The sequence below is a fragment of the Sceloporus undulatus genome, chromosome 2 (genome assembly GCF_019175285.1).
Source record: "Sceloporus undulatus isolate JIND9_A2432 ecotype Alabama chromosome 2, SceUnd_v1.1, whole genome shotgun sequence".
NCBI lineage: Eukaryota > Metazoa > Chordata > Lepidosauria > Squamata > Phrynosomatidae > Sceloporus > Sceloporus undulatus.
Genome location: NC_056523.1, coordinates 170,662,751 through 170,673,927, shown reverse-complemented (window position 1 = coordinate 170,673,927; position 11,177 = coordinate 170,662,751). Strand labels below are relative to the sequence as shown.

The following is an 11,177-nucleotide window of genomic DNA, read 5'->3' as shown; positions in this document are numbered from 1 at the left end:
TGATCCCCCATCTTGACCACAGTCCAATGTTGCTTGGCCACACATGCCTCATTTTTAATTTCTGAAATGCTGGAAGGTATAACACAGATGTTCTTCAAGGTAGATTTTTGGACGGGAAACAGGATGAACTTAGAGAAACCCAGATCAGAGGACTCAAACATCTGCAAAGGGAAGGCTTGAGACAGTGCCTTTCTTCCTTCTCTCCAGCTAGCCTAGAAAAGTCACTTTAATGCTACAAACTCAGGAAAGTGCCTGTATTGACTGTTACTTTGAGCCAACTCTGTTGAGAGGGAGGAACTGCCTACAATCAATTATACAGTTCAAAGTTCAGCAACGGCTTCTCCACGCACAAATAGCACAGGAAGAACAGAAAGAGCCAGAAAAGAAGAAGAAAGCTCTGCTCTGTCCACCACTACCACCTGGACCTGGAAGGCTTTCATTTAACCAACAACAGGTTAGGTGCACATTCCCAGACAGCTCTATTCTCTGCAACTGCATGCTCTCTCTCTCTCTCTCTCTGAAAAATAAATGTACATACATAACTAAAGTTACATTAAAATTTAACAGAATACTAAAACACTACAACATTTAACACTAGCTAACTAAAACACAAAACAACTATAGACACAAAAGGGTTCTTTTGACTCTCCCCCCCAGACTGTAATAAAAGGTGGGGGGAGAATCAAAGAGAAAGACGAAATATATTATTCTACTATTCCAACTAGATAATCCTGCTACTAAAATTACTAGTTATAGTCACAAATTACTACATCGTTAGATTTCTTATTGCTCAAAAACCCCATAAATGGTTTGCCATCTGGAAAAAAATATCTCCACTTGGCTTCTCCTTTAAAATCCAAATATGTCTGGCAACTTAGGGTAACTCAGCAATCTTAGAATCTCTGTTCTCCCATCATTGGTGCTCCAGTCTGCTTCCAGATTGAGCAAACAGTGTTCTTGCTGCTGCTGTTGAATATTGGAAAAGCTGTCCATGTTTACTGTCCAGTTCTCTTTCCATAATACCTAGGAAAAACATTGTGACATTGCAAAAATCTACTTTTAAAACTTTTTGAATTATCATATAAATCTTAGACTTTTCATTTTCTTACAAGTCCAGCACATATGAAAAAAGAGCCCTCCTTATCTTGACAATCTCTGCATTGATTTGAAACATTATTAGACATTTTCAACTTATTTGGGGTTAAATATAATCTGTACATCACCTTATATTATTTTTCTTTTAACTTGCTACTCAAAGTACATTTGATGTCAACGATCCACATTTTCTCCCATACATCCATTTGCACATTATTTCCAAACTTTGTGCCCACCTTATTAAATGCTCTTTTACTGGCTCATTTTCTGAGCAGGGATGTAGCTAGGATTTTAGGAAGGGGGGGGGTCCAGACTAAGTGCCACCATTATAATGGGGCTTGAGTGCGGCGGCGCAGCAGCACACACCATTCATTTTTCTAATGGAAGGGGGGTCCGGACCCCAAGAACCCCCCCCCCTTGGCTAAGTCCCTGTTTTGAGTCTAGTTTCAGTAGTCTTTGGAGTTTATCAGACAAGGGAAATTGGAAGTATAATCAATGGCAATCTGAACACAATCATGGAGTTTAACGTTATTGCGTGATAACCCACTACACAGAAATTCGGGCAATGGGAATTCAGTACAAGCGCAATCATGGGGTTTCACAATATTGCATGATAGACTGCCACACGCAAATTCGGGCACTGGTATGCTATTTTGGGGCAATGGGGAGCCAGTTTGAATGCAATGAGCATTCACATAATTGCGCTAAACTAGCAAATGTGAATGCGTTCTGGCCCCACTTTCTTTTCATTCGAAATTAAGAGAAATTCCTCATGTGTGATAAACTCAATTTACACACTTTTTAAACTAAATGTTCATTGTCCCTACACAATTCTATGTAAAAATCATTTTCTCCAGTCTCTATGACTAGATCTCTCTTATCTTATCTAATTTTCTTTTAACTGCAGATAAGTAAACCAATTAACATCTTTACCTTTCTTAAGGAGCATCTCTCTTGATTTGAACTCCCAGGTGTCATAGTCAAAGTACAGAAGACAAAATCAACTATTTCCAATTTTTGACTCATTCCTTCCTAAAGAAGGCTTATTGTCATGAAGTGGCTAATGTTATCCTAGAGAAAAGTGTCTGCTTACTTTTCTACCAAACCTGTATAACAGTGGTTCTCAACTTTCCTAATGCTGCGACCCTTGAAAACAGTTCTTCATGTTGTGATGACCCCCAACCATAGCAGAGCGGTATCTCAGTTCCTAAAACCATCTGAAATATGTGTTTTCCAATGGTCTTAGGTGACCCCTGTGAAAGAGTTGTTCACCCCCGAAAGGGGTCGCGACCCACAAGTTGAGAACCACTGCTGTATAAGAACCTTCCTAATACAATGATTTTTTTAATCCACATGTACTTTGACTTTATTATAGCAGTCATGCCACCCAAATCTTAAATTGTGACCTTCAAGTTCCAAAAGTCTGTCATCTCTGAGCAAAATTCATTTCTTTAACCACACAAAACATCAGGCCTCATGATTCAATTAATATTTGGACGTCCTAGACCATCCCTTTCCTTAGCATCAAACAATGTTGTCAGCTTTATACTGGGTTTCCTTGCCTGCCAGATAAATCTGGAAATTTCTTTCTGTCATTGCATAAATGGTATTTCATTTGTTTTTATTAGGATAATTTGAAAGTAAAATAAAAGTCTTAGCAAAGCATTTGCTGTTATTACTGCAGTTGTCCACCTCAAATGCAAATACATGTTTTCTTTAATGCTTGCAAGATGAGGTATGAGCATAGCAACAAGGGAAGGAGCTTTCTTCTTTTGCAATTCAAATGACAAGCAGAAATCGAAAACTTCTGTCACCCTTGTAAATTCTTGACAAGGAAAAGCTTCACCTGCTGAATGTTTGCTTTTTGCCCAAATTTTAAAGTTTGATAGTCCTGTCAGAAAGCAGTTAGCAAACTAAAAAGAACCAGGAATGTCTGTTCAAAAGATCTTTGCCATGCTAATGCTAGGCATACTCATTTCACGAACTCCTTCTGGAGCTAGAAATATATTTGTATAAGAAGGAGTGGTGAATACATCTCAGCCAAGTTCACTTTGAGGACAGCAATTAGAAATGAGTGTTGGAAAATGAAGCCTTGGTTGTGGACTGACCAGAAAGTCCAGCCAAGAAGCCTGGCTGCTGTATGTGCAAGTTAACAGCTTGATTGCTATAATCAACAGGTGAAACATTCAAGTTATGGAATTAAATGTTGAAATCCTTCCAAACGTACGGTGGGACAATTACAGCTAGGTGGAAAGAACAAATGCCTTTATTGTTATGTCATTTTGGGGGGAAACATCAATTTAAAACATAAGTGAAATTTTAAAAAATAATTTCAGCAAAACTAGTCTTGGTCTGTGTTTTCCCCCCAACCTTGGACCATCCAGCTTAGACACTGCAGGCCAAAACCCTAGGGGCAGGATTGGGCCAGATCCTGGATATGGGGTGCAGATGCAGTGGATTTGGTTTGCCATGGAATTTCCTGGAAATTCCATGGCAAACCCTGGCTGTTCATACACTCCCCTCCTATGCTCTTTATCTTGCTGCACCATCACTCCTACTGAGAAAACCCCATTACCAGGTCTGATGAAGAAATGGGGCACCTGGCCATGTGGCCTTCTCAGGAGCACTAATGGCATGAAAGGTAAGGAATGTGCATCAATAGTAGGCCCTGGGTCAGCATAGGGACAGGCATGTAATCACCCATTCATCCTCATGCCAACCAGGGGTTTACTCAGGTGAGCACCCAGACCAGAATAGCACAGGGTCAGGCTGTGTTATCCTGACCCATCTGCTCAGCCCCCTAAAGAGACAGAATGACAAAATTTTAAAATGGAAACATATTTCCTTTTAATAGGTCAGAAAAGCCCATAGTGATCTGATGGGCATTGGATCAAGCATGTTTGGTGAACATCTCATAACAATGGGTAGATAGGGCATCAAAATATCTTGGTTTTGCTTCACCTTTGCCATTCTGTCTGTGGTGGGTCAATTCTTCTGATAATGAATGCACATATACAGTACCAATATAAAATCTTTACAGTTAAGTTCACTCAGAGCACACTATTTCCTTTTATTCTGTTGGGTATGCATTTTGACAGGTTTAATGAGGTTGCAGCTGTGACTTGGGAGGCAAACGGTTCATGTACCCATGCCCTCCCTTTGGGTGGGCTACAGTGCTTCTCACATAGCCTTAATATCAGACAGGAGCCTTAAACTCCCTTCTCTTCCAGCCCAAGAGATGCCTATGTACCAGCTCTAATGCTGCTTGCTTCTTTCCTTTCAAAGCTCTGCCTGCAACCATGTGGTTCTACCTGGCTGTCCTGTTGGGGCTTTACTTCCTCTGCCGATGGTACCGGGAGAGACAGACTGTGGACAACCTCAGAGAGAAATACGTCTTCATCACTGGCTGTGATTCTGGCTTTGGAAACCAGCTTGCCAGGCAGCTGGATAGTCTAGGCCTCCGAGTGTTAGCTGCCTGTTTCACCCAGAAAGGGGCAGAACAGCTAGAGAAGGCCACATCCGATCGGCTGAAAACCACCATTTTGGACGTCAGCAGCACAGAGAGTGTAGTGGCAGCAACCGAGTGGGTGAAAGGAATTGTGAGGAGCAAAGGTAACAGATTCCCTCTATTTCTGTTGTTTTCTTTCTTTGTTATCAGTCTGGAAGGCAGGTTGAAGAGTCTTTGACTCTTCTTCCCAAGAGCAGCTTGCATTGTTAGCTGAGCAGAAGTAAAAAAAGCTTTGTTCCTCAGACTGAGAAGTGAGATGTAGCTTTGTCTGGCCTGAAGGAAAATAGGATCAGGTACTATAATTTGGTAGTGAATCCTGGAACAGGGTGACCTCGAAACTGTAGTACATGCGCTGGTAACCTCAAGACTTGATTTTTGCAATGCGCTCTACATGGGGCTACCCTTGTGCCTGTCCGGAAACTCCAGTTGGTACAGAATATGGCAGCCAGGTTGGTCGCAGAAACAGCAAGGAGTGACCATATAACACCAATATTGAAGTCACTCCGTTGGCTGCTTATCAGTTTCCGGGCACAGTACAAGGTGTTGGTTATCACCTTTAAAGCCCTACATGGCTTGGGCCCAACCTATCTAAGGGATCGCCTGCTTCCATATAATCCGCCCCGTACACTCAGGTCCTCTGGGAAGAATTTATTACAGCCCTTAAAGACCAGGTTGACAGCGACCTCCCAGAGGACATTCTCTGCAGCCACCCCCAACTTATGGAATGGCCTGCCGGACGAGATCCGTCAAATTACCAATCTAGAGAGCTTTAAAAAGGCCATTAAGATGGATCTCTTCCAGCAAGCCTTCCCTGAATAAAATGCTCGGCCACAAATAAGACTTCCCATCCCGTGAACTCTGCCCATGATGATTTTTATTTAGCTTAGTCGGCTTTTAATATGTAGTTTTTAATCTTACATTGTTTAATCTTGTTTTAAGGGGGGCATTATGTATATATGGATGTGTTTTAACCTGTTGTACGCCGCTTTGATTGCCTGGCAAAAAGCGGGATAGAAATAAAAATTTTATTTATTATTTTATTTATGTTTAAGTTAGAATAGGAAAATGATTCAAGATAAAAGAGCTACATCATCCCTCCTCTTTGTCTTTGTTACATTGAGTGGGAATGGGACTTTAAGTGGGAATGCACCTTGAGGGTGTAAAATAGAACATAAATATCCACCCGACACACAGCCACTTTGTGCACACAGTGGCTGCAGACCAAAACTCTGCTCAACAGATCAGGATTACTCTCTCCCTGTGTAGCCCTCAGATGCTGTCTGAGCCATATTCTGCTTTCCATAGATCCCTCTTCAGGATTGGTAAATATCACCCTCCTTAAACCCCAATTCTCCACTATCAAATATTCCATATCTCTCTTTCTGTTAACCTTGTATGGTTCTTAAAGATGAAAGTTCCCACATTTTTCCTTACCCACAGGGTAGGGTGGATCTGGAATGGTTCTCCATAGATAACAAAGGGCAGACTGTAGTTAGGTAGGCATTTGATTGATTTTAAACATATGGCATAATATTGTTTAAAATGGTGTGCTCTATTTTTATTTTATTTAAATGTATTTTAAATCTTTTCTTAACTATGGCTGCATCAGCACTGCAGAAATAATCCAGTCTGACACCACTTTAACTCACGGCTGAGTGCTATGGAATCAAACTGTAGTTTGTTGTGGCACCAGAGCTCTCTGACAAAGAAGGCTAAATATCTCACAAAACTACAGCTCCTAGAATTCTATAGCATTGGGCCATGGCAATTAAAGAGATATCAGATTGGATTATTTCTGCAGTGTTGATGCAGCCTTAGTGTTTTTAATAGAAATTGTGTTTACTTGTTCGCTTTTACTTAAACTTCTGTTTTAAATTTTGTATGCCACCTTGATTCACTTGCCAAGAGAAAGGTGGGATATAAATGGAATAAAATAAAATTTCAATAAGATTTTACTGCTCACTACAGAACAGTACAGTACAGTACAGTGTTGGATCTAAAGTCATGCCCAAAACGTTATTAAGGGAATATTTCACTGTTTGGGGGTGTATATATCCACTAGGAGCCATCTTAGAAAAATAACTCACAAGACATGGTGATGTTTTCTCATTTACTAATGTCCAGGTTTTTTCACAACAGTGAATAGATATTAACTGTCCACCACCACCCAAAAAAACACTCACATACACAAAGTGATGCAGAAAAAAAGAGGGTAGAGAGAATGTGAACATGGTCTTGACAGCAAAAGAGTTGGGGAATCATGAAAGGGATAAGGCTGGGAGGGTCAGCAAAGGTCTTCTCCTTCCACCAAAATATACAAAAGCAAAAGTCAATGGTAGGGTTTGAATTGCTGGTAGAAGCTAATAGGAAAATCAGTGGGAACATATGGGGAAAGTAGTCTCAAAGGAAAAGGCTGGATGAAAATATGGCACACAGTGAGGTAGTACGAATGCTTTTTGTACAAATGAGAACTAGTAAAGATCATTCTGTAATCTGTCTTTCTTGTGAATGTTATAAACATTATATTGTGTGAGATACTGTAGAGAAGTGTGTTTTTAAACACAGACTGACATCTTGTTCATGAATGACAATGTTATCAGCCTGACTCACACAAAAAAAGGTCGTGTTGGAGAAGCTTAAAGCACTGGTTAAAAAGTAGGTTTGGAAGGGTAACATCAGGAGACATAATTACAATGTTATCTCTATAGCTATATCCCTTGAGGCTGCATCTCATACATTCTTTTTCTAATAAAAATGAATTTCAAAAATATGTTCAATAGTTTGAGCATTAGACTTTGTGTTGGTGGTGCCTTCAAGTCATTTTTGACTTATGTCGACCCTAAGGCAAACCTATCATGGGTTTTTCTTGGCATGTTCTTCAGAGGTTTTGCCATTGCCATCCTCTGAGGCTGAGAGACTGTGACTTGCCCAAGGTCACCCAGTGGGTTTACATGGCCAAGCTGGGATTCAAACCCTGGTCTCCAGAGTTATAGTTCAACAATCAAACCACTACACCACAACTACAACTCTGGAAACCAGGGTTCAAATCTCTGCTCAGATTGACCTTGGGCAAGTCATACTCTCTCAGCCTCAAAGGGAGGCAAAACCAAACCTCCTCTGAACAATTCTTGCTGAGAAAATCCTATAGGGTCATCGTAAGTCAGAAATGACATGAAGGCACACAACAACAAGAATGAATTGCTCCATAGATAACAATCACAAGGATATTTGTAACGATGTGATATTTCAGTAAGGATGATAAACATCCCATTGTTAAAAGATGGTACAGAAGAGACAGCTCTGAATATGTAAACTCTTTCTTCCCACAGGGCTCTGGGGCTTGGTCAACAATGCAGCTACAGGCGCTCATGTAGCTCCCAATGAATGGCTGACCAAGGATCAATTTGCAGAGGTGATAAATGTCAACCTGCTTGGACTGATTGACGTGACATTGCACATGCTGCCCCTGGTGAGAGCAGCAAGAGGGAGAGTCGTAAATGTATCCAGTGTTGGTGGAAGAGTGATAAACATAGGTGGAGGTTACTGTCTAGCCAAGTTTGGTGTGGAAGCCTTCTCAGACAGCATAAGGTAAAAATAATACTGTGTGTGTGTGTGTGTGTGTGTGTGTGTGTGTGTGTCCAGCTTTCTCTCTTGCTCAGCTAAGTGACATGAAGATACACAGATTTAGGCAGATTGATCTGCTATAATTAATAGCAGCTTCCGAGAGATATGGTTGCCTTTATGGACCTCACCTTCCAAGTACAATTGGCCCTCTGTGAGTACACAGCTTGTTGGGGGCAATTGGCTTACACATCGTAACCTGCTTAGGGAGTACTAGTACACTGATAAGTGGTATTAAAATGTCCTTGCTGTTGTTATTGCTATCCAAGGAGTATCAAACTGCATTAATTCTGCTGTGTAGATGCAACCTATATTCTACTTCTAATAAAATGTAAATTTTGGAATATATAGTAAATTACATTTTTAAACTGTAGTTTTTCAAACTAAATGCAAAAAACACTTATCCAATATCACTGTGAAATAGGTATAAATGCTGAACCAAAGTTGCCAAAAAAGATCACTAAACCTCTCTACTAGCATCACCCTTTGTACACCAAGAATATCAAACACAATCCAGAGGGAAGTGTGGTCTTCTTTTTACCAGGTTAGATGGCTCACAGTTGGCTACCTTTTCTCTCCATCCAAATAGACTGATGACTAAAAAAAAGGAACTATTGGGGAATAACAACAATAAAAGCCTGAATCCTTTTGTCAGACCCCAGTAGAGTAAAAACATTGCTTAGTGGGATTTACCTACATCTTGACTCACCATTCAACAGCTGGTTCAATGAGCCTATTCTAGTTGGAAGTAACCAAGAGGATCAGGAATTCGTCTCTTCTCTAAACCTTCAGTTGTTCCAGCCACTGGTGCATTTCATACCCATAGGCATCACAGAAGCCTGTCTTAGAGGCAATTCTGCAGATAAAGTGTTCCTGCTGGAACATCTCCATGCATTTTGTTTTCCAATATGCTCAGTAGTGAAGCTATTTTCTTACGTTAGAAATTGTGAGGGCTCTTTCATTAATCACAGCAGAGCACTCCTAAATTAGAACTGCTAAGCAGGGCTTTGGACTCACTATACTAGATACTCCAACTCCTCTTTTTTTTCTACTGTCCAGCTCTTACTCCTTCATAAATGTCAAATGTATTAATTAGCAATAGCAAAATTTCCATTGTAAAATGGTAGCACAAGGCATTTCATCACCAACACATAAATCATCAGGCTACTTTGATTGATAGAATATAAAATATATTTAATTGATTAAATATGAAACATAAGAATAAAATAATATATTTAGGAAATATTTACCAACTCTAGCTCCACCCAAAATTGCTTCTGACTCCAGCTCCACTCCTAAGAATACTCTATCAAGCAAACTATCTGCATTATAACTTTGCTTCTAATGGAAATTATTTTTCTCTTGCTCTCTTTTTTCCAATTCAGGCGAGAGCTCCGTCCTTTTGGAGTCCAAGTTAGCATCATTGAGCCTGGTTCTTTCATGACATCTATTGCCTTAAGATGGGATGAAGACTTGAGGCGTATATGGAACCGGGTACCTTCTGATATCAAAGAATGCTATGGGCAGCAGTACCTTGAGGGATGTAAGTCAACTTTATGGTCATTTTGCAGGTTAGAGATATAAATGCCACAGGATGAAAGGTGAGAAGGTCTAAATTCCTGAAGTTAGACCTGCTACCATGAAAGGTTTGGAGAGGGCTGCAACCACTAAGACAGAAAATAAGTTTAATGTTTGTCTTTAAAAAGGATAGAACAGTATCACAACACTTCTCAATACTGATGGGGAAGAAATTAGTTCAATTCACTTTTGACCCAACATGTGAACAGTAAATTTTGTAAAGAGTTTAATCATCAAAAATATCCACACAAAAATATGAATGTTTCTGAAATAATGTTAAAATTCATTATGTTAGTAAAAACTAATGTAATGTACCAAAATGCATTTATTAGAAGCTGCATCTACATTGCAGAAATAATGCAGTTTGACACTGCTTTAAGTGCCATGGCTCAATGCCATGAAATCCTTGGATTTGTAGTTTTTGTGGTACCAGCTCTCTCTGACAGAGAAGTCACAATAGCTCACAAAATATACAAATCTCAGAATACCAGCATTGGAATTTATCACACAGGGAAATTCAGGGGTTTAAACAGGCATTTTCCAGGCACAGTCATACGATCGCAGTGAAGATTTTCACACGACGTCACAATTAGAGAGGACTTGTCCCAGGAAGAACCAGGAAAGCTCCAGCAACAAATCATTCATGGGGAAATTCTGTGAATGATTTGTTCCTGGAGTGTTCCTAGCTCTTCCTGGGAGAAGTCCTCTTTAAGCACAATGTGTGTGAAAATCTTTCCCATGATCGCATGACTGTCCCAGAAAATGCCTTTTTAAACCCCTGATTTCCCCCAGTGTGATAAAGTCTATTGAGTAATGGAAGTTAAAGTGGTATCAAACTACATTATTCCCGCAGTGCATATGCAGCCTACAATATGCATCAGTGTTCATCCCAATTTCAAAAAAGACTCAGTGTTCAAGCTGAACTGCATGTAAGACTAGAAAAATTCTCAAAGTCTAAGAAAAAGTAGAATGAATGGACAGATTCATTCATTTTACTCCACTTAAAACAAGAAAGTTCAGTACCAGCTGGTAGGGATAGGTGAGAATTTCTTTTGGTTCATTTTGGTTGGTAAGAATGTTCCAAAATCCATGAATTTCTCCAGATGCTTGAGATCAAAATCATTCAGACCTTGATTTTGCCATTTTGTATAAGGGACACCATTTTACTAGGCCATTGTATATAATGGGACTTGAGCATCCACCGATTTTGGTATCCACAGCAGGGTCCTGGAAACAAATCCCAACAGATACTAAGGGTCCACTGAACAACAACATTTAATATGCACAAATCTGCTATGGATAGTTCTGTTATGAATCATCAACATTTCTTTGGTCTAATCTATCACTGTAAATGTTCTGGGCATTCAGACACAGA

The 11,177-nt window shown here is 39.9% G+C and overlaps 1 protein-coding gene across 1 annotated transcript; it reads left to right on the top strand.

Moving 5' to 3' along the window:
* Window positions 1-304: 304 nt before the first annotated feature.
* Window positions 305-9,823, top strand: LOC121921049 (retinol dehydrogenase 16-like). Its single transcript, XM_042448515.1, has 4 exons — window positions 305-454; window positions 4,381-4,707; window positions 7,933-8,191; window positions 9,610-9,823. Exons 2-4 carry the CDS (start codon window positions 4,395-4,397, stop codon window positions 9,806-9,808), a joined length of 771 nt encoding a protein of 256 aa, XP_042304449.1. The 5' UTR covers window positions 305-454; window positions 4,381-4,394; the 3' UTR covers window positions 9,809-9,823.
* Window positions 9,824-11,177: the final 1,354 nt, after the last annotated feature.